The sequence below is a fragment of the Pyrgilauda ruficollis genome, unplaced genomic scaffold, assembly GCF_017590135.1.
Source record: "Pyrgilauda ruficollis isolate IOZ18807 unplaced genomic scaffold, ASM1759013v1 scaffold40, whole genome shotgun sequence".
NCBI lineage: Eukaryota > Metazoa > Chordata > Aves > Passeriformes > Passeridae > Pyrgilauda > Pyrgilauda ruficollis.
In genome coordinates this window covers 9,226,112-9,250,621 of record NW_024525490.1, presented here as the reverse complement: position 1 = coordinate 9,250,621, position 24,510 = coordinate 9,226,112, and the positions used below count along the sequence as shown (strand labels likewise).

Sequence of the window (24,510 nt, the reverse complement as noted above, 5' to 3'; positions counted from 1 at the left end):
AATAAAAAGTCATGCCCATGAGTACCTTCATGGAGAGCCGAACTTTATGAAAGGAAGCCAATATTTTTTAGTTTGGTGAAGAGAGTGGTGTCAGCAGATACAGCCAGAGAACAGACAGCAAAGCAAATGGTTGCAAAATCACGTAGAGACAGGTGGCTTTGGGAAAAGCAAATTGCTTGTTAGGAAAAGGCTTCTAACAGTGAGCACAGAAATCACCTCACTGATGCCAGCTGTGCTCTAGGAAAACTGAATTTCCTCCACATTTTTTTTGCAATTAAAAAGGTTAGCACTAAAAACAAAGAGAAAACCCTACATAAATATTATTCATCACCAATTTCTGTTCTTAGCAGAAAGAATCCTCCTGCCTGGAATTTACTGAGGCAAGTGGGAACAGTATTTCTTCCTCCAGTAACTAGACATCCCAAGAAGGTGAAACACTCTCTGAAATACGGCCCAAGCCACAGCTCTTCTGGCAGCAGTGAGTAACAACTTTGCTGGTGGAGCTCGTAGTCCAAATACAGTCAAAATCCAAGCTCTTTTGTAGTATCTTACAAAGAACGGGGAAGAATTCCTAAAAGAGTCGTGAGAGTAATCCCAACTGCTGTAACTCAGATCATTTAACAGCCAGCTATGATAATCTCCTCAGTAAATTAATATGGTTTGTCAAGCCAAACAAACTACAAAATAAGAAAGCTGTGACTGTGCCATGAAGATTTGCTAATCATGAACATCCATTTCAAAAACATTCTGAAACTCAGCCGAAACCAGCTTATTATCTCCTTTATTGGTGCTTTCAGAAGAGGAAAAAATTGGCCCATCAGCAACCCAGAATAGTGCCAATGAGAAGCAACTGATATTTGATGAATCTTTAGAGAAAGACAGTGAAATTAATTCATCATAGATCTATTTACTCTAAGGCAACTGCAGAACAAAGACTAGCCTAAAAGGTTTCATGTCCAGAAGTAATGAATACTGCTGGCAGGTCTAAAGGAATGCTACCAGCACAAAGCCCTGCTCTCCTTTGTCAGCAAACTGTGCCACACTGGAGTACAATACATGGGCAGTACATGTTAAAGTCTGGAGAAGAAATATGACTTTATAAGGTATTTACTGATATAAAACTAAACCATTATATAGTAACTCTTATTCTGTGATTCTGTGAGTGATTATGACTGTATAATTAGGCTGTCTGCCTAACAGTACCTCACTACGAGTTTACAGCTCAAAAGCTCTGTTGTACTGCTTTCCTCAGGAATAACTTCTGCTAAAGTTCACTGAGAACTTCAATAAGCAATTCACAGTTTTAATAAGGAAAGTATTACTGGCATTACATTAATATTTTACAATCATTTACATAAAGCATAAGAGCTATTACAGGACAAAATATATACAGAAGTGCATCACAAAAAGAGAGAAAGACCTACAGCTGAAGTCCAACATAAATAAACATAATCAATTTCCCAAGCTGACAGTGCATTGTAAATTATTTACAACATATAAATAGGTGTAACACTACTCCAGGTCCATTGAAAAAAACCAAAATGGCATCAGAGAAGAAAAATGGCACAGCATAGCTTTCTATTACCCATACTACAACTGAATGAATGAAATGCAAGAGGAGATGTGCCAAGTTACTTGATACTTGCTAGTCAGCTTAATCAGATACTCTCAATTTCCTGCAGGATGGATAACAAACGCTGTTCTGCTGCTTACTGCACACCACGTCTACTGAAATATTTTCTGAGGCAGAATGATCCCTAAAGCCATCTAATAACACAAGGAGTCTGGAACCACACAACCCGACATAATGTAAGAGAAGTAGGTTTAAATAAAAATAATTAATTAAAAGATCTTGTACATGGGTAACTGGATAGTAAATTATAAGGTTATGATGACAGATACCCAAGTTTCTGACTATCCTTTGTTGTAACCCTACCATGTAAAAACCCAAAAGCTGACCTCGTGCTCCTCACTGCTGTCTGCCCTTATTTTAAAAAACATCCTAAAACTTCAGAAGAGTTTAAAAAGCAACACACTTAAAATTTTTAAAAACTATTTGTCTGAAGTGTTCTCTCAATATCAGAAAGCCATTTTATATTCAACAAAATGAAATAATTAAGACTAGAATTCATCTTTTAATGACATGCATTTGTGTGAAGAAAGGTTAATAAAGGATGAGCAAGATTATTGCCATGAATAACAAGGATTTAATTTTAGAAATTCTGCAGTGCTTGAATGTTATTGAAAATACTTTTAACCCTTTCATTGTTCAGGAAGATATATGTATGAGGTATTACTTACTTGCACAGCAAGCTGAATGAAAATCTTATACCTTATTATCATCAATAACATGATATTAATTTTCTGCCTAACTATATTCATTTTCCTGCCTAACTTTATTCATATATTAGCACTGATATGCATTTTATTAATCATCATCTCAGTCGCTTCATCTACCTAAATTTTTCATCCATTAGAGATGCATATTTCTAGGGAAAACTAAAAAGATTTTCTCTTTAGTTTTACTTCTTTAATGAGGACACACAGAAGAAAATAACAGGGATGGTGAGGAATGTGAGAACCAAGAGACCATGAAAGCCAAGCCACCTCCCTTCCAGGTTTACCTCTAACTGAAATTCTTTAGCCCCTGCCCAAGTCACACTGACAATGAGGAAAAACCAGCTAGCCATTTTTCTCTCCTTTCAAAAAGCTGAGGAGATAAAATATAGGAAAAAATATATAGCACAAAAAAAACCCGCCAAACAAAACAACCATTGTGACTTTCCTTGCAATAGCTGATAGTTAGGGCTTTGCTAATTCCCCATTTCATTGCCTTCATTAATAAAATGTTTTCAAAAGAAGAAGAAAAAAAGACATTAGTATTCAGGCCTAAATAAAGCCAAGAAAAAAGCTTTATGTTTTTTAACCTCAACATGACCTCTCAGACCACTTCTGAAGCCACTCAGAAATTCTTAGAAATCAATACTTTGAATCAAGAATTTTACCTCAAAGTAATATGAATTTTAAATAATTGACCCTTCTGCAATTTCCATCTCCTCTCTGTTCCATTTTTGGCACTGATTTTCTCACTGTTTCAAAATAAAGTCGGCTCAAAAGATGCATTTCTTAGCATGACTTAGCTTCTTATTCATAAAGGAAAATTGCTCCACATTTTTTGTCATTGCCCTGATTTCCTACCTTTCTATAGTCTCGTGTTTCCCTCAAATTCCCATAAATTGGAAAAAAAACTTGTAAAAAAAGGAAAAATTCATAATTTTTTTAAAGGAAAATTTTCTCACTAAAAATCTCTCAAAATATTTTAGTAAAGACATTTATGGGTGGTACCTACTATCTCCTGTTACGCTTCTAAAGACAATCTGGATCATGCTGGAAAGTTCCTAATAAAAGAAGAGCACTCTTTGTGTAAAGTAATTTTGTCCAGTCAATTTTCCTTCAATAGCAGCCAATGTATTTTTAAAATAGTGATTTGTTTAACTTTGCAGAATTACACAAGCATAAAAATTTGCACTTACAGTATCTAATATATCAGAAAAAATTAGAGAACCTAAATGTTCTAAATTGCTAGATAAATTCTTTCTGTAGTCATGCTCCTCTCACAAAGATCACTTTGTTTTGTGTCTGGGTGCCTCCAACTCTTCTCTTCTTCCTTCCCCCTGGCCTCCTGCTACTCACAGTCCCTCTGTGCTATGCCCAGGATCCAAGCAAAGGGGAAGTCCAAGGGCCAGGTGTGGTTTTTTACTAGGCAAGCTGGAGCCAGACCTCTTGCAACAGAAAATACCCAACCTGAAGACATGGGAATACAGTTGCTGCCCTCGTCATCACAGGAACACGCTGTACAGAAGCCACAGTCCCATGACTCAGAGCACATCTCAACCAAGAAGCTCTGAGATGATCCTCTCTCTCCACTGAGCCCAGGGAACTTGAAACTACATTCCTAACTGCTTCTTGACATTTCCTTGTCCCCATGCAAACTGAAGTCCATCCAATCCAATTGTGCCCTACTCTCTTTCACTGTCCTTTTGATTTTTCATGCAGTCTCTGCTTTTCACCCCACCCTGTGTCAGAACAGGATTTTACCTACTTTCTCCTCTACACTGAGTGCCCACTATTCTGTTGCTGCTCAAAGGCAAAATGTGAATACCAGAAAAATTTTTAAAAATTCAAGGAAATGGTGATACTTTCTCTCTTTTCAATCTTGCCAGCAGTAGTGAGAGAGAGGACAGACAACTTCACTGGGGGGAGATTAGTATAATACTTCCTGTCATACCATGAAAGTTATATGTTTCCTTTGTTTTATAAATATTAATGTATTAACAGTAGAACTGTCAGTATTAGAATCATGATTTGAGAAAGTGCTATTCACAATTAACTTACTACTACAAAGTACATAGTACTATGTACTTTCATATTCCAGAAGGAAAGCACACCAAAGCCAAAATCCTTCCCATAGAAAAAAAACCTGAAAAAGTCTAAAAACATACCGCTTTTTGTGGCATTCTTTGGATACATGTTCAGTGATTCAGTTAATTAGTAGCATTGAGTCTATCTTTTAAAAGCTAAGCATGAAAGTAGTATCTTACCTTGTATCTCTAATGAGAGGTGCACTTCCCAGTTTAAAACAGATCTTTTCCCCACCACAAGATGTTTGCCTTAATGAAAAGCTTTCTGCCAGATCAAACCCTGTCAAATAGAACACAATGCAATACAATTATAATGGAATTTAAAAACCATCTGTAAATAATAATTTTTTAGCATACTTGAATACAAGCACATTAGCACTTCTAGAATATAGATTGACAAACTGTTTTGAAAAGTAGAACTTGAAGTCAGAGAAACTTTCAATATTCATTTTATTAGACCTATTCATGCAAAATTCACTTGGTAGATGACTTTAAAACCTGAAAAATGAATTTGCTAGTTCTTTTATCATCTGAATTAATAAGAATGCATGATGATTGGAAAAAACCATGGAAATTAGTGTGGCTGCCGAAGAACCAATATTTTTGAGGAAAAACATGCTCTGGGATGCTGCCACCTTCCTGGGAGCAGCATCAGCTTTTGGTGCTTGCATTCTGTCCTAACATTTCAATTTTAAAGCCAGCTTCAGTCAGGCTATAATTACATTCAGCAATCATTACCAGTTAATTAATACAGATGTCCATATTAGCTTGTCATTTACCTGATACACCATGACTGTCTCTGTTGATTTGTTTGAGATGACGGGCAACTGTTTTCATTAAAGGACACACAGCACCTTCAAGAGAGCACAGTTTAGTACCTATGGTAAAATGTTATCAAACTAACAGGAATTGAACAAACTATTATGGCAGTTATGGTAATATTTACAGGAATGTTTATTTTTGTTGCTTTAGGATATGAAAAGCAGCAATAAACCAAATTAAAAAATCTAAACAAGAGCAGATTTTATACTGCACTTCCAATAATATAAGCAGATAGAATTTGTATCACATTTTAATTCAGCTGCCTGTGGTTAAAGTTCATATAAACAATATAGCCAGGAAAAAAATATGAAATTCTTACCATGATGTTTCCATTTACAACACTCTATAAAGCAGTAATACCTGTTCCAAGTTCTTTTTGTATTTCTCACTGTATTACTAGAAAATATATTCCCCCATTCATGAATATGAAACAGCATTGTATTTTGGGGAAAAAAAGAACAAAAATTAAGTAGGGGAGTAAGTCTGGACCAAAGTATTTTGGTAAGCAAACAGAATGTTCTAAAATGTGGAATATGGTAAACTGAGGTTAAATCTAACTGAACCCCTTGATATGACACTGTATTATTAATATGCAATATTTATTATTAATTCTTACATGCATTAAGTCCTTTATGCTCTTTTTTAAATAGATATACAGGATGCCTACTTTTAAGAAGGAAATACAGGAAAATGTCACTTTTGTGCAGGGGTCAGAAATAAGGCTTGCTATTTAACAAGTATTGCAAATAGCCCTGCTAAATCCTAAAAAAAACCTAGCAAATCAAAGATGACAAGTTACGATATTTGGCCTGTCAACTTATCAAGGACAGAGCTTTGTGAGCTGAAAAGATGTCCAAGCTGTATCTGAAGCTGCTGAACAGTGAAGGTCAAGGTGCTTTCTGAACCATTAGTTCAGTGAAAAAAGTAAGGAATGTCCTACCATTAGTCTGGAAATCATCTGTATTTGAATGTTTCATAAGAGCATCCAGACCAAACACTGTTATTAAAAATAGTTATATTTTTAACCTTAAAGCATGTGAAATTTGCCATTCATTCTGTAGTTATGTAGAAAGCATATTATCCTTCAAAACTCTTAAATGCTATTAAATATATTTCAGTATTTGATCTGGATTAAGAATGGCTAATTGGAAATAACTAGTAAAAGTGAAACTATATCATATAATACAGTTTCCTGATAATATGGTTGACGAAAGCTATGTCAACTATTTTAAAATAGACTGGGCGAAACACTTTTTTTTTTTTTTTGTAACATTCATTAAGTTCCACATGCTTCACATGTAAAATTAAAGTTACAATTAACAATGACAGATAAATTAATTTACTTCTAAGGCTGTAAGAGAATAAATTTTTTCTTTCCCTCATATAGATCCTAAATACGTGGACACGCATGTTTTTCCCTGTACAGATAGAGTTTCATGATAAATGAGATGAAATCTATGCATGAAAAACTGTAAATTCCCTTTCCCCAAAAAAGACTATGAACTGTAAAGAATATTCATGTTGAAAACTCTGAAGTGAAATCTTTCATCATTCTTGGTTGGCAGGAAGTTTTATACAGTGGGAAAAGCATTTGCTGGAATTACACAGTAACATAGCAATTTCAATACACCAGTTGATATATACACACATGGGACAGAAACAGGCTCACCTTAGATACCCTTTAGTTTACAAACCTCTACCTTCAATCAAATACAGATTATTAAACTATAGAATTCTATACACAGCCACTCCAAAGCAATGAATGTTTTAGGGTACATTTACATAACTATAGCTCTATGAAATAAGCTGGCGTAAAGGAAGCCATTTATGGCTGAAGTCACAAAAGAGTATCAGACATACATGGACAGATGATTTTTTCTTAAATCTACAGGTTTTCTAAGAGTCTTTGTCAAAAATATTCAACAAATTTCAAGGCAGATTCTCTTTTTGGCTAAATTCTTGACAGTACTTATAACAGCAGACAAAGAGTATTTATTGCTGATTTTACCCTAAACTGATGTAAGCTTTAGAGAACCTGGGACACAAGGGGGCTTATTTTTTTTTTTCAGCATTAACTTACATGAACAGTGAAAGACTAGAAAGTTCGAGCCTATTCCCCACAGCCACTTTCTTCCAAGTCTGAATAAAGACTCAAGCCTTAATTTTTGTGTTAACCAGATGATAGCAATGATTCCTCACATGTCACAGACTGGACCGTGGACCTATTTTTATCAGTGGCGTAACAGTCACAGCACTGACAGGCCATTTAAGTGTTAGTTATTTGTTTGTATTCCACATCTCCAAAAGAACTGAAAGAGGTACGGTGAATCTTCTATTGCATGCTGGTGATGCACTCCTTTAGTTCAGTTCTATTCCTTTTAACAGAGAGCTAAGGGAAAAGTCTCAAATAACAAGACCAATCTCCATACCAAGACTGACAACTTTCATTACTACAGAGTGAAGAAAATTCTTTCTGCAGTTACAGCTTGTATAGTTAACCTCTTCCACAATTTTTAGACCGCTAGCAGATCCTTAAATTTTCTTTAGCCTGAGACAAAACAGGCAATTTGCCCATTCAACATGTGGGCAGCTGAATGACAAGGTCTACATGATATCCAGGAAAGAAAAAGAACAAGATAAACCCTTGCTGCTAATCCACTGGGAAACCATGACCCTACCTGGCCTGTTAAAATACATTACTATAAAATTCATGAAATAATAAGAAGAACAAGCTTACATTTATACACTAGATTGCTCTGCACATGATAAAATTACATCTGTGTGGACTGAACTAAAAAATTCATATTAAACCAGTGATATCAAAGGTCAAGTTAACTTATCTTTAAATTAATGAGTTTACCTACCCATACAAATAAACTGGCCTGGATCTTTATAAATCAAGGAGTTCTAGCTATGAGCTTATTAATATAAAATAAATCAAATGATCTTGAAACTATTAACTTATGCAGACCAAGCAGGTACATCACTGTTCTTCGCCTTTTCTCTATTACCACTAAGATGAGTAAGAATTTTTTGTTTGTTTCCTAATAGCATAATGAAAAAAAAAAAAAGGCATTGCATCTAGACATATCTGTTGCAACATGCAATAGCATGTTCCATATTCCTGGAATGATCAGGACACCTGTTGAAGCACACTGCAACTTCCATCTAGGCACCATACTCAGCTTCCATGCAAACAAGGGCAGAAGAGACTGTGGCGTGTGCTTCAGTCTGCCTCTTACAGATATCTCTTGTGTGCACTTCCTGAGTGGGAACTGAAGCTTCCAATGGGCAGTCTTGGCTTCTCCAGATTAGTGTAACCGGTAATGGCTAGATTCACATCACAAGTACCCATGTGCTACTTTAAAACTAAATTTCACATTCAGGTGAAGTTTTTAGCTGCCATCTACCACCACTGACATGCATATTGCAAAGGCACTGAAGCTTCCATCAGTAACTGTGACCACACCAATGAATGTGGCCAAACAGCAAAGCCCAACCTAATGTATACCCCCATCCTGTGTCGATGACTCAAGCTTCAGGCAGAAACCCATATTACCCAAGATTTTTCTCTTACTCTTACTGGATCGGGCATCATAAACACAAAGACACAGGCAACCTCTTCAGAGCTAGCCACACACTTGCAAATATCAGCAATGATATCCAATGAGTCCACCTCAAACATATTCCTAATGAAGATAAGCAGATCCAGCTGGCTTGATTTCAAGGTCAATAATTCAGATTTCTTACACATCTGTGGCCTCAAGTATACAGCCACCAGGAAATAAGATGTGATTTTTTTGTATTCTGTTATTTTACTCTGTAAAGAAGATTATATTACATTACAATGTATATGTTAATTAAGACAAGGGTGGGAAGAATGAAGGGAACGTGATACAGTAAAGAAGTCAGCTTCAAGTCTGGTGACTATTTAGATGGTTATGAAGTAATGTAACAGCATTGGCAGGCAGAAGTAAGAAATCCAAGCAACAGAGTTCAAAGATTAGGGTACTCACACTAGGCCCCTGGAGAACTATATTCTCCCATGAAGAAGACCAAGTAGTGAAAAGCAGGACTTCATATTATTTGAGACAACCAGCACCACTTAACCAAGGGCAAGTCTTGCATGACTAACTCAGTGGCCTTGCACAATGAAGTGACTGCATCAGTGGACAAGGGAAGAGCTATGGATATCATCTGGATTTCTGCAAGGCCTTTGACATGGTCCCCACAATATCTCTGAGTTGTAGAGGTTGGGATTTGATGTGTGGACTGCTTGGAAAATGCCAAATTGGTTGGACAGTCACATCCAGAGGGGTGTGGTCAACTCCTCAATGTCCAGACGGAAATCAGTGGCAAGTGGTGTCCCATTTGGGATCAATGTTATTTAATTAATTATTGACATAGATGAAGGGATTGAGTGCACCCTCAGCACATTTGCAGATGACACCAAGCTGAGTGGTGCAGTTGACACACCTGAAGGACAGGATGCCATCCAGAGGGACCTGGACAAGCTTGAAAATTTGGCTCATGGGAATCTTGTGAGGTTCAACAACCTCATGAGGTGCTGCACCTGGGTCAGGGCAATGCTCAGTTGCAAACAGGCTGGGGGTTGAAGGAATTGAGAGCAGCCCTGACAAGAAGGCTTTGAGAATACTGATGGATGAAAAGCTGGAGATAAGTCGACAGTGTGTGTTCACATCCCAGAAAACCAGTCATATCCTGGGCTACATCTAAAGAAGCATGGCTAGCAGATCATGAGAAGTGATTCTGCCCATCAGCTCTCATGGAAAACCCCCCACTCTGAGTACTGCATCCAACTCCAGGGCCCCAACACAAGAAAGATGTCAACCAGTTGGAACAGGTGCAAAGGAAGGCCACAAAAATGATCAGAGAGCTGGGGCATCTCTCTTGAGAATTAAGGTTTTCAGCCTGGAGAAGAGAAGGCTCCAGGGGGACCTTACTCCAGCCGTCTAGCCAGTGGGCCTGTAAGAAAGATGGGTACAGACTTTTTATCAGGACCTGTTGTGACAAGACAAGGGGTAATGGTTTTAAATAAAGGAAGTTAGATTTAGACTAGACTTTACAATAATGGCAATGAATCACTGGAATCGGTTGCCCAGAGAGGTGGTAGATGGCCCATCCCTGGAAACATTCAAAGCCAGGTCAGATGGGAATATCAGGAGTATGAAGACATTGTATATGAGAGACACTGTAGGGTCATTATATTTATATGGAGAAGTATCTAGCTGTACTAAAATATTAAGACCAAAAAGCTGAACTGATTTGCATACTTGAAATCACTCACTGTATTTGGGCTAAAGTGTCTATCTAAAATCATGATCCATAGCCAATACTTTTCACAACACATTCCATGTCAAAAGACAAGGAAAATTTACCATGCCTAATAGTCCCAGCACTTTGTTTATACTACATTTTTCATGGATTAGTAAGAGGCTTTAAAAAACTCTAATTGTAAAAGAAGGTTGAAAAGGAAGCAATGATCTGGGAATGGGACAGAATAGTAATATTCTTAATATAAAGCTGTCAGGAATGATCAAATTAGAACTTCATGTGTCACTACGGAAAGAGCTAACGTCCACACTCAAACCCTAAATATTCCCAATAATAATAAGCTGACAACATGAAGAAAGTATGCTTGCAGTCAGATCAAAAATATGCCCGTGGAAAACTCCTGAACTCCCTCCCCTCAGATTTGCTATACCCCATCATGAGAAGCAAGTGCTTTCTTCTAATGAACACTAAGCATATTAAAACATGAGAACTGAAAGAAATCCTCTATGTGAATCTAATGCTTACTGGCACCCTCAGACCCCAAGGAGGACTGCTCCAAGAAGACCCAGCATACTCTCTCAGCCTCTGACTCTTCTTTCAATTCTGGAATTTATTTATTACAATATTGGTCCAATGAATAAGTCATGAAATACATTCAGCATGCCTGCTCAGAAAGTTCTTCCCTACATATGCACACAAGTCAATCCTTCCCCTAACACGCTTCTTTCTCTCACCACCCTCAAATTAATTCTAGTCTACATTTTTCCATGTATCTGAAGCCATTCCTTTAGATTCAAGTAGATAGGTGAGAAATTTCAAGATGTAAATATAATAATCTCAGATCCTACCTAAATGTGTTTTGCTGGAAAAGCTTCCATGTTAGCCCAGAGGAATAAATGCTATACATATGTTGTTGAAGGAAGAAAACAAAAAAGATCGTCTAGGCAGACATTGAAGGGCAGATGCTGATTTAAACAGAACTTGTACATGGGAGGGAACAAAGGCCCAAGAAAGAACAACAACATACAAGATAGGAAAAAAAACCCAAACCTTTAGATATTACTCTCCATGAAGAAAGCAGATTTCAAATTTGTAACAGATTCACCTGCATACAAATTGTAAAAGTGGAACAAGACAACTTTTCCACACAGAGGACTCGGTCCAGCTGAACAGAGCAGAGTCACAAAAGGTTGGTAGAAGGATCTGTACCACTTTTACCGCTGCTCTGCTCCTGGGTCCATTCTTTCCCAACTCCTGCTTTCTGGTCTGTAACTTGCACTTCTTTTTTCAACAGTAACCATCCCTACAAACTCTAGTAGAGCCTCTTTCCTCTTATCAACTGGAGTTTATCTCTGGGCTTAACTCACACACCTGCTGCTGGCAGAGCTGCTCAAGCTGGCAGCTATCGGCTTGTTATTCCTCACCATCTGCCTGTAACTCCACAAACTGAAAAAGCCTCTTTCAAGTGCACACCCTCAGTTATTCACAGGAGAGGTTCAGCCTCTCCTTTTTTTCCTAGCAGTTCAATTGGACCCATATTTGATCTATTTGTGGCAATCAGGCTGATAAAAACTGCAATTTCACCATTGGCTGCTTAGCTACAAACTTCTAACAGAATGTAATGCACAGTTCACATACACTGAACTGAGAATAAACAGTGTATGTGCCACATCTTCTGTGGCTGGCCCAACTTTTACTAAGGCATCATCTCATTAGGAGGAAAAAAAAAAAAAAAAGAGACAACACACTGGAATTTTGTTTTAACATTTTTCTATATTGCTAGGGAACCTTCTGTACTCGCACCATTTTAGCACTGTAAAAACTTCCCTTCTGCAACCCACTACCTAGCAATGACAGAATAAAACCTATTTTTCTTCTTTCAGACAGAATGATTTCACAGCTATGATGTAGGCTTGCTCTCTCAGAGGGGTTAAGAATAATTCATCAGCAGAGCACTTAGCCTCACTGCCCTAAAAATATAAGGGGAAAAAGACTTTGACTTAAATTCAGGCTCTTCACAATGCATTATTATTCTCTCAGAGCCCACACATTACACTTATTATTTATTCATTATTACTGCTTATATTTTCCAAGGGTAGTAAAAGGATTATTTCCCTAGTCATGGACTTGGAAATTTCTTGGTCCTGAGTTAAAAATGAGTTCTTGAGATTCAAAGTTGTTGCGTGTGTGTGTAGTTTCCATTATCTTTCATAAGATTTCTGGAAAGGAACAACGTTACTAAGAGTTAATTTTATTTTTGAGAAAAAAAAACAACTCAATTTAAATAGCAATAAATATGTTCTCCTTGCTAATAACTGTAGGAAAATTGAAGTACTTGCTGAGGCTGAATAATTCTAGAAAACTGATGTTCCATATTTGACAAGCACATATGAAATGTCTTTAAGACAGAATTTACCACATTCTGGAGAGTTAATGTAGCGTTTAAGTGAGAACACTAGATAACGTGGAAAGTAAGAGAAAGAGGAAAACAGAGCAGTATAAGAAAATTTGCAGAAGACAGGTAACAGCTTTTAAGTTAAACAATATCTTTTTATTTCTTTTCCCTATCTTCTTAGGAAAAAGGGGGTTTTTTCACTCTATGTGAAACATATGACCCAGTTTAGGGATTAAGTTTAGGTGCGGTTAACATGAGCATTAGATTGTTAAGATCAATGTGATAACTAATCTGCTCTAATAAAGCCACATGATTTTGTTCACAAAAGTTTTGCAAACTCTGATTTATAATCTTGTTTTGTATGTTAGGAAAAGAAAAGTACAAAACAAAACTCCTAGGAACTACAATTACCTCCAAACATGAATCTTCCAAGCGCAGGAAGCAGAAAGGCTGCTCTGGAACTGCTTCAAACTTAGCTCAATCAGAAAAGAGATTTATAACAACTGTGTATAATTTCATGTGTTCATATTGTTTATTTTCTATGTGGTCATGTTATTTGCTAAAAATTTTTCAGTATTGAGATTTACACCTTTGGTCTGTGATGGGCAAGAAAAATGGAAGTACCTGTCTGGTCACTGACAGCCACAGAAGTAGTAACAGGAAGGAGGAAGATTGCCATACAAAGCCAAACTATGCAGGATCCAATGTACTTCATCTCCCCCTGGACACATGTGAACAAACAGCTACAAATCTGAAACAAAAAATAAGCATATTCAGAACAACCTCATCTTATTCTTCTCACCTTGTCAGAATACTACAAACAAAAACTTCTTAACTGTGAAGAGGAAGTTTCTAGTCATATAGAAGTATATAATGTATGTGTTTAAGGAGCTACTGGAAAAGATTTATGCCACTTTGGAAATAAATGATAAATATACTCTTTTTTAGTTCTTTATTAATAAATGCAGAAGTAACACCTTAGAAGAATTAACTTGGAGATATTAATTGTAAAGGCACTGAATGTTCATTTCATTAGTAATTACTGATTTTCTTTCATATTTCTCCCCAAATTATTTTTCAATATTCAATATATTAGCTAAACTGTTTGGTGTCACAACGCTTACAGTGACTGCTGAAGTAGTCCTCAAATGGAACAAGGGCAACATGCAATTGAGTTTTACCACAAAAGAAACCAAAATACAGTATTTCTCCACCTTGCAAAGTGCCTAGAGTAGCCTATATTGAATTTCTAGTTTAAATCTCACAAAAGTACAGGCTTCAACAATACAAACTGGTACTGTCATTAGAGGACAAAAGCTTCTTTCTAAGCCAAGTAACATGTAAAAATACACATGAATTTAATGAAACACAGAAAATATCTAATATTTTTCTAATCACATCTTCTGTAAGAAAAGGAAATCACATACCTAAGATGCAATTTTTATAATTATTTTCGCAAGGCACCTTATTTATTATCAAAGCTATTCTCTCACGTACTGACATCAACTACATCACGATTAAGTTTTCTAGCCTTCCCACCAGCAGCAGCAAAGCGAGTAGATGTTCAAATAAATTATCATTTAATTTCCTGCACCTGCTTTACAAGCAAGCATCGGGAATTCAGTAGAGCTGCCGCTCCGGAGGTCTGGTTTTCCGAAGGGCTCTGATCACCAACACCGCCACCCCTCGCTGCCGCCGCACCTCGGGGCTCGGCTCCTCTCCCGCCGGCTGCTCCGGGAGGCTCCGCTCCCTCGCACCCCCGGCGCACCGGAGCCCTCGGCAGCACAGGCTCTAACCCGGCAGCGCCGGCAGCCTCGTTTCCCTCGGATCGAGCCGCGTTTCCCGAGGGAGGGTTCAACACTCCGGGCGGGAAGGCAAGCGGGCAGCTCTCCGGCGCGGCTGGGCTGGCTCCCGGGCAGCGCCCCCGCCCCGCTGCCGGAGCCGCTCTCCGGCCCCCGCCCCGGGCTCCCTCCGCCGCGCCCGCCCCGTCTCCCCTGCCCCTGCCTGCGGCGCCGGGAGCCCGGGCAGCCCGGTGGGCGAGCGAGGGGCAGGCGCCCGCCGCCGCCTCCTCCGCAGCCCCGGGGCGGAGCGGGGCCCGGAGCCCGCCCGGGCCGGCGGCGCCTGCGAGCGGGGCAGCCCCGGAGCCGCGGGGCGCTGCGGTGGCACCTGCGCCGGGCCAGCAGGTGAGGGCGGCGATCGGGCCCATCGCGCCGGGACTCGGCCCTCGGCATCCCCGGGCTCTGCCCCAGAGCGGCGCGGTGCCCCCTCCCCGCAGGGCACGGCCCGCCCGCGCCGCTGCCCGCTCACCAGCGCTCCCTCCAGCTGCGTGCGGGCCACCCGGCACGCGGCTAATTGCAAGGTAGGTTTTTAAAAGTAAATATATGCACAATCAGCACCGTGGCAATTCGCAACAGTTTAATCAGTTTTGTAAATTACTGCTCGTTTAGCAGGGCTGTTTTTATTTGCATATCTTAGCATACACCTATCGTCACTAGCATATACAATGTATTTACACAATCGTGAGCAGAATACTATAGCACAGGCTGATTGCAGTACGTTAAAACTTACGGTATACATCATGTTTATGTAAGACATAGTTAATATTAGCAACGATAAACTTAAGTGACAATTTTGGAAATCAAAACCAAAAACCCTTGAACAAAAACACCTCAAAACAAACCAGGAATAGTGTAGCATGTGTGAGTGTGCACATGTAAGATGTTTAGATAGTTGACTACAGATAGTAAGTGGCTTACCTTTAAATTTTTTATTGGTGTGTCCCCCAGAAGCACTGAAAATGCCTGTACAGAGCTGCTGTAGTGCCGAGGAGTTGCTAGAGTGAGTCTCCAAAGAGTGGTAGAGGGGGATGCAGCTCTGTCCTTATTAGTCTCACAGCGTGACCCTCCCACTCAGTGAGCACAGAATACTCTGCAAGAAAGAACAAACAGCCACCCAGACACAGATTTTACATAATTATCTGTATGCATCCCAAGTCAGGTAACAATGTAAGAAATGTTTGGGGTTTTTTTCTCCTTCCCCCTACCTCTCTAAAAGCACCCTCTCAACAGTTCCATAAATTAGACAGCCGTGGTATGAATGCATGAATGAAAGAGTATCTAGTTTCTAGCTGTGAAGAACCAATTATGTACATTATTACACTGATAGAAACTAGCTTTTGTCTTTTAAGTGTAAGCATACTTCAATTTCATATACTTTTATATACTTCACCATAAATTTAAAAATCAGCCATGCAAGCAATGAAGAGAGTACATCTATGACACTGATGCTGTAATGCACAGTGAATTACAGAAATTTGATTTGCCTTTTAAAATCTATCGTTTACAAACCTGAATGGTCTTGCACTTGTAATATCATCTGTCTGTGATGAAATGATGAGACTGAGCACTGCCACTGGCTCTTAGCTGAATTTGCCAAACTGCACTTTTGTCAGGTTCTCCAAGTGTGCTTGTGGCAGTTTTCTGCATTGCACTTTAAAGATGTGAACCAGATAGAAGGACAGAGAGAACTAAAACAACTAGAAATAGATATACAGAAGACAGAGAGAAGGGCTTATGTATATAATTTATATATTTATTTATATCCAAGACATATTTTACCTTTTTGTAGTTGAATTATTCTGATGGGAGAAAAAAGGAGGGTGGTCATATGAAAATTCATGAGCTTAACATAAATTTAGCCAATTGGTCTTCAGATCAGAGAACATATAGGGTAAACTTTCTTCTACCCCCAGCTCCCATACCCAAAATCCTCCCACCCACTCAGCAGATTTTGTTTCCTCAGTGTTTCCTCATTTCAGTCAAGATAACTAGCCAGTATAACCAACAAATCACATGGAAAGACATGATTATCTTCCTGGTTTGAATTTCAAAACAGTTGTTGTTCTTCCCAACTTAGAATCACGAGAGAAAGATGAAATTGCAGCTTACATACACATCTGCTGGGGTGTTTTATTCCACAGCTTTGCCACAGGCTTGTGGTGTAACTTTAGGCAAGTCACACTTCTTGCTTGCTCAATCTGAAAATTACAGAAAGTAAAGCTGTCTTTCCTCTCAGGGTGAGGTGCAAGAGCCCAATCCCACAGCTGACAGATCATCGGAGCATTCTTACTTTCCTTCAGACTGTTCATTTGATAAAGGCCTCAATGTTGAGCCCTAATTCTGTGTTTCAGAGTTGTGAGATCCTCAGCTGAAAGACCCTTTGTAAAAGCTCTGGCCATAATAAAAGGCATAATCTTTTTTTTTTGGTGTTTTTTTGGTGGTTTTTTTTTTGGGTTTTTTTGTTTTGGGTTTTTTTTTTTTTTTTTAATTAATTTGATAAGAACTGTATTTCTCATTGCTCTTTCAAGCTACAAAATTCTATTTTTTTAATTCATTTTACACATCCTAAATACCTGGATTCATCTACTTTACATGAATATAAACAGTCTCATTAATTTCAATCAAATATAAGCCCTGAATTAGCTAAGCATTTTAATTGCTTAAGAGTTTGCACATACAATCATTTTATCCTTTAAAGAAATATTTCTGCCTCTTAAAATTTCAGTAATGCTTTATGGTCCAGACCCAAATACGGTCTTCATTTCCCATGAAGCAAGGATGTTGCTTCTCTTGTAAAATACTGATGCTACAAATAGAAAACTAAATACCTTTTTTGGACCATGTCAACATTAAAAACCACTTCACATCTGCATGAAAGCAGTAAGTAGAATAATTAGAAACTGCTATAACCTTCTCTAACACATACACTTCCTGTACTCTGGGCCAGATCTTCAACTAAACAGGATTATTCCAGTTCACATAAATCAAAGGAATTACAGGGATTTATACTAGTTGAGGAGCACCACATTAGGGACTGCCATCATAATATTTATGGACAACACTGTTCACATTATTAAAAACAGTTTGAATGACTAGTGACATGAAAATTGGGAAAAAGAAAAACCTTACTGTTTAAAAACGTCTGTCATGACCTCCAGAAAATGGTTTCTCTCTGCCTCCCATAATATATGAAGCAAAGCCATAACTGGTTACACATCTGTTGTTCCCAGTAAGAGCTTAGAAATCCCAAACACTTCCTCACCTGCTGTTACTGGTGCACTCCAGAGAAAACATTTATACATTGTCTTATCTGCTTTAAATCTGGGAAGTACTGGAAAAACGGATAAACTGAAGCAGCAGCAGCCAATCTTGTCTTTGCAGCAACACATTTTTCCAGCTATCTCAGAGTTTAGCTAAAGCACACAGAAGACAGAATTAGACCTGGATCCAGGAAAGAGTCAAGGAAAATACACCAAGAAGCAGAAAGTAGAGAAATTTAGGTTTGAAGCCATACTTAGCACAGACATGCAGAGAAAGTTCCATCTCCTGTGCCAAGGCAAAACCACTCCACTGAACAGCTTTTACTACAACCGCAGTTGCAGGCAATATGCAGAGGGAAAAGGTGAGAGAATCGGGGGCTAAAGCAGTGACTTTTTTTTTGTAGAAAACTTTTATTTCTAACACTCACTTTCACCCTTTGTTTCTTTTTTTGTCATGATTAGATACCCAAACCAGCCAAGTTGCGTAATTCGCTCTCTGTGCGGTGTTAACAGATTTGTCTCCATCTTGTCAGACCCACATTTTAAACTGTTGCTTACAACAACACATATGCAGGAATGAAGCTGTAAACTTGGACAAAAGTCTTCAAAAGCAGCAGTATCCTCCTTGAAACAAGTTTTGTAAAAGGAGATTAATTTGAAACGCCCCTTACCAGCGTTTCTCGCTGAATGTAGCGCTCAGTGTTTCTGTTCTGTTGAGTAAGCCCTTATGTGGCATTGTTCCTTGCCAGATGATCCTTTCTGCCCTCTGCAAGATTTCCCGGTCACGACAACTGCATTCCACTGAAGCAATTAAAATATAAATGCTTTTAAATACATGAGACTGAACTATGGTGAACTTAGACGAAACAGGTGGAATCCCAGCCCTGGGGAAGTTAATGGAAATTTTAACATTGATGTAAATGGAGCAAAAATGTCACTCAAATGAGGGCACTTTGGCAAAAACTACGTAAAAAGGGAATTATTTATATGCATGTGCACACATACTAAGCGCTCCTAAGCAGCAAAGCCAACAGAAAAGCTGGATGTCACTTCGTTTCTGCTATTGGAGACAAAAAGGAAAAAACCCAACTGCTACTTCTTCTACTGCATACTTAAGCAGCTCTCAGATTTTTCAGTAGATGGGCTGAGAAATAATTCAAAAAAATACAGACAGAACAAATTATAGTTTTGTGGTATTTGTTGTCTTAGGCATTTTCTCTACTCTTTGACACTTTACAACGTGCCCTAAAATAACCAATTGGTAGTAAATATAATGGTACAGCAACCAAAAAAAAGAAAAAAAAAAGAAAGGTCCATCCTTTATCTTGGATTCCAATGCTACTGATAAACCCAATCTCAAAAAAAAAATCATTCACAATGTTTAGTGTTATCTGGTCCTAATATGTTTCATATTTTTAATAGTGGCATTTCAATTAAAAATATATACCTTTCAAAGTAAATAAATCAATGTCATGATATATTGTTTATATTTACCAGTTGCAAACATGCCAAAAGCTGTATCATATGCTTTGAACAGTATTCATAATTATTCCAGAAAAATACATTTCTCAGAATATACTGAGAAATGTGATATATACTACTCTTTAAAGTGTTCAAAGATTCAAAAGCAAAGTTATTCAAATCTGAAATACTTCTGGATTTGTAGAATTCAGTAAAACATCATTCCAGGCTTAGAGAAACAATGCTAAGATTAATAGCATTAAAATGTTCCTTATCTTGTGAAAGGCACACTTTCCTTTTTCTTCCTGTGGATATACACACACACACACACACATGTAGCCATACCCTAAACAGCTTGCAACAAGTTCTATTGTTTCATGAACCAAAGACACACAATGAAAAAAAATTAAATTTCACCGCAGTTCTTCTTCCTCTTCTTGCCTTCCTATGGAATCTGCCCTACCTGTTAAGCAGAAAATACATGTATTTTGGTGGCTTTTGTATTGCACAAAAAAAAAAAAAGTAAGTGGTCAAACAGCTGATTAAGGAAGAGAAAGGCCTAAAAGGAATTTTCTAAAACAAGTCAAAGTACATCTGGCTTCTTTTAGATTGAAGTATCCATTCGTCTTTAAAAGTCATTATACATAATGAAAAGGTCATAGCCAAGTTTTAGGCAGCTTTGCTGGTAAGTATGGGTGTTTCGCCAATATTTCTATATGAATATGGTAAAATCCTACACACTGTCTGAAAGCATCTATAAATCAGCAAAATGTGTTAATTTAAAATTTATATAATGCAAATATTAGGAAAAGGAATGTGAAGAGCAAAAAAAAAAAAGGTATCAGCAAAATTTAAGATTCTACAAATAGACTAGGCTGTATAAGACCTGCAGGCTTTATGGCAGCATTATTTCAGCTCAGAGAAAACTCTGTGCCTGTTTTCTTTTAACTTCAGCAAGATGAAGCAGAGATTTTAAATTGCAACAAATTTGTCTAAGAGTTCTCAAGTCTCAGTATTAGCTGGTGTCTCCTACTGTTGTGTCCATTCTAGCTGGTTAATTTGCCCAAATAGTATTTAAAAATGGAATACTACTATAATAAATAATCCACTTTTTAGGTCCAGTTATAAAGAGTTTCTAATTTTCAGAAAGTAAGTTAAATTTGCATATGCCATACTAACTGATATATAGTGACCATCAGTTTTATCAATATAGTAGCTACAATTATATTCACCCATCCAGGATTCTGAGTTCATGCAGAGCTATTTACTATTATGCTATTTCAGTGCTGTCAAGCAACATAAAAATGAAATATTAAAATGACAAGTATTTTATTTACATTTATTGCTGAATAAATAGGCACAATAATCTAAAAAGTCATAATAAGTGCATATTTAATCTCTGTCTCTGCATTCATGTATTTTATTTGCCTCTCTTCTAGGAGTAATATTCTCAGGGTTTAACCATTATACTTTTAAGAAAGTAGTTTTGTAGATTTATGTAAGCTTGATGTGTAAGCCTAGAGCTATCTAGTTATGGTCTCTGATGTAAAAGAGCCATGAATTCAATAATGTCTAAAATACTGCAGCTAGAAGACTGAAGTATGTGCAAAAAGAGAAAAAAAGATCTGGCTGTCACATGCCCTCTAAACCAGCCTACTGACCTATACACATTGCAAGTCAACATCCTGTATCACCCTGTGTATTTATGTATTTTTGGTAGCTGAGGATTTCAGCACTAATAGAAGATGACAGTCCAAAGAGAGAACCTATCAGACCATGTTTGCATGAGTATTTGTGTGTTTATTCACTGAAATTCAAATAAATTTTCCTGTTTATTAGGAATGCAAATTCCAGTGCTACCTCCTAGAAAGGCCTCTATTTAAATAAATGGAAGGTTCTTAAAACAAATGTAGCCATGTAATGTATCAAGAGTACCATTTGCCTCAATCTCTAAATTGTTTCTTTTTGGCATGTCAAAACTGGTTTGTACACAATGGAGAAATTTAATTTTGGGGCAAGGCCAAGTGATTTAGCATGAACATGCCATTTTAATGAAGCCTGGAGTTGCTAAAAACTGCTTCGGTTTCTTCCCTTTCCTGGTAAGTGGAATCCAGATAAATCTTGTTAGTAAACTATGTACTTAATCTTGCCAATTAGCCACTGACTAATTGTGTTAGAACCAATTATTAATGTTAGAACCAACTATGTTCAAACAGCTTAGACTGGCATCCTGCAACTGTTTAATGAGGTTGTATTTTTACATGACAAACATTTTCACATCCTGACTTCTTAGGGTAAGCACTTGATAGGAAGGAGAAGAAGGAGAGGAAGGAAGGAGAGGAAGGAAGGAAGGAGAGGAGGGAAGGAGAGGGAGGGAGGGAGGGAGGGAGGGAGGGATGATCCAGCTGATCCAGCTGATGCGCCAAGAGTTCGTGGAGATGCGTTTTTGTTGCCCTCGTAGCCCTAGAGTTAAGTTTCTTTCTTTCTAGGTAAATCCGTTAGCATGTGCAAATCATTCTTCTAGACCTTTCTGGAAATGGGTTGGAGGGCTTCAGATTATTTCCAACAATTGTTGGTTGGTGGTTGGCTCCACTCCTATCAGTGCATGAGACATACACATCAGCTGTTTATCTTCTGGTCTTCTACAAAGGGAAGACACTTTTCACAAAGAAACGACTTTTTTTTTGTAATAAAATTGTGTTTGTCCAATTTTTTTTAGCATGGATAATCATAGCTTGACTTGCTTTCAAACTTATGTGTCAAGAAGTAATTCTGGTTCATGTGTTAAAATTAAAAGGTCAGGTTTGTTAAAAAATAAGAACTCACAAACTGTTCTAGGACTGAGTTGCTCAAATATTCATCAGTGAAATTGAGCTTGTCTCTCCTATTTCAATATAGTTCCATTTCCCAGGACTTAGAATAGAGGTTACTTCTTTAAGGAACTGTTAATATGTTACAGATACTTCACTGGTCTTTAGGGAACTTCAAAGTTTACTTCAACAGATGATTTGACACCTGGAGAATAAAATTAGAAAAAAAAAAAAGGTTAGAACAGAATACACTAAGCCTGTTGGTAGGAGGGGGAGGGATCTTGGGTGGTTTTGATCCTCCCTTACAGTCCATGCCAGCTTCTTCACCTCATTTCAGTGCCAGTGCTGTACTGCATTGTATGTATCTCTAGGAGCCAAACCAAGGACATTTTTCCCAGAGAAGTGCTGCCTCACCTCCATATGTGCCCCCCTCCCCAGCCCCCACTAAGCCTGTTGGTAGGAGGGGGAAAAAACCCCCAAATCAAACAAACAAAACCCAAAAAACCACTAACCACAGAAGGCCTGTAAGAAGAATACATACCCAAAAACAAGGCACACATTTGTTGTTACACAGAGTTTATCATTCCCACAGAATTACTTCTTGCAATCAGAACCTGGGTTTGACTGCCAAATTAGACTAGCCTGGTTCCAAATGACAAATCTGGCAAGCCTCCTTTAGAGTCCTCCCTAGTACTGAGCTTTACTACATAAATCAGTGGGAGTCTAAGTGTATCCCATGTCTGCCTGAGGTACATCACAGCAAACCTCTGGAGAAGTGTTACCAGTGCACAAAGAAAGAAGCTGTCTACATCCAAGCACACTTCTGAATTACAGCAAGACAAAAGATTACGCACACATTCACTTGATTTTCTGTGTTCCTGTGGTGCGAAGACCACATAGTTAATAAACCAAAACTAGTTTAATCACAAGTTTAAATCTAGCTTTAAGCATTATGAGTTAGTTCAGGCTAAGGGAATTGTAGAAATGAGCTATGCTTCTGTCTACATGTGTAAGCAAACAGCAAGCGGGCTGAAACCTGAATGCAAGTCATGTGAGGCACCTGAGATATCTTAACTTAAGGTGTAATTTCCCTTGGAAAATACAGATTTGGGGTTAACTGTTCTTTATAAGTGTCTCGCTTGATTTTAGAGTGACAGTGTTCTTAAATTCAACATGACACCTTAGTTTCTTAACCTTTAATCTGGGTGTGATTAAAGGTTTTGTAGAATCTGTGGACTTTCGAGCAGTTTAAATAAACTTTATGACCAGCACAGCTTTTAGATATCTTTAGATAAGGTCTTATGTACTTAGAAATATTTATACTCTTTTTATGGCTGAAAGTTAACTACAAAAACGAGCTACACTACTGCAACACATTTTTATAGTTATGTAAATTGTTCACAAAGTAATTGGACTGACACTAATAAACTGAGTCAAATTCTACGTACAGAGGACTTAAATGAATATTCCACACGCATTGCCTGCAGAAGATGTGATTAAATAAGAATTTTCAGTTACATCTACATAAAGGCCTTCCATTTACTTTCAGAGCAGGTCTCCTCAAGAGTTTCATTAACACAAACTTACGTTGGCCTATAGCAAAGGTGTGCATATCCTTTTAAAATATAATCTAACTTTATTATGTAGGAAATGATAAAAATTTAAGTAGTCTTTTCAGTGGAGGTCTTCCACTCCTGTGATTTTATCAGAGTATTAAAGACAAACATTAAAATTTGTAAAAGAGCATTCTCCATTTGCATGTTAGATCCAGGCAGTACTGAGAGGTAATCATAGCTGCTCAGATCCCTATCTTACTATAATTTCCCATGTCAGAAGTTAATTCAGAAGTCTTAAATACTTCTGTGTCATTGCCATCACTTTGAGTTCAAAAACTGTCCCCATCAAACTCCCGGTTGTCTGCCTTGCCTGCATGATGACAGCTGTCTCCAGACTGGAGAGACGAGGCAAGGAAAACCTTAAAAGGAAAAGGGGCAGGAGGCATTTAGCACATGGGAGGCTATAGCTGCTCACCTATATAAACCAACTTATCTAAAATATAAAACATCAAATAATTTTGTGATTTCCGACTCTGAATTATTTACCAGTATGAGAGTCAGGAGCTGAGGCCATCAGAGAAAAAGAAAGAAACAGACGTGAAAATTGAGATACTAGGGTATCCTTTGATGCAGGGTAGCCAAATGGGTTGGG

The 24,510-nt window shown here is 37.9% G+C and overlaps 1 protein-coding gene across 5 annotated transcripts in view; it reads right to left on the bottom strand.

The window, feature by feature from the left end:
* COL19A1 (collagen type XIX alpha 1 chain) overlaps positions 1-15,761 on the bottom strand; it is a 178,479-nt gene extending 162,718 nt beyond the window's left edge. For 4 of the 5 annotated variants that reach the window (XM_041477497.1, XM_041477499.1, XM_041477500.1 and 1 more), the window contains exons 1-4: positions 14,528-14,903; positions 13,558-13,684; positions 5,201-5,275; positions 4,602-4,701 (exon numbers count right to left, since the gene is read on the bottom strand). In XM_041477497.1, coding sequence (XP_041333431.1) covers positions 4,602-4,701; positions 5,201-5,275; positions 13,558-13,648 — 266 coding nt within the window. In that variant the 5' untranslated portion in view covers positions 13,649-13,684; positions 14,528-14,903. Of the gene's footprint in view, positions 1-4,601; positions 4,702-5,200; positions 5,276-13,557; positions 13,685-14,527; positions 14,904-15,689 lie in introns of those variants that run through there. The other variant, XM_041477498.1, reaches the window with a different exon arrangement.
* Positions 15,762-24,510: the final 8,749 nt, after the last annotated feature.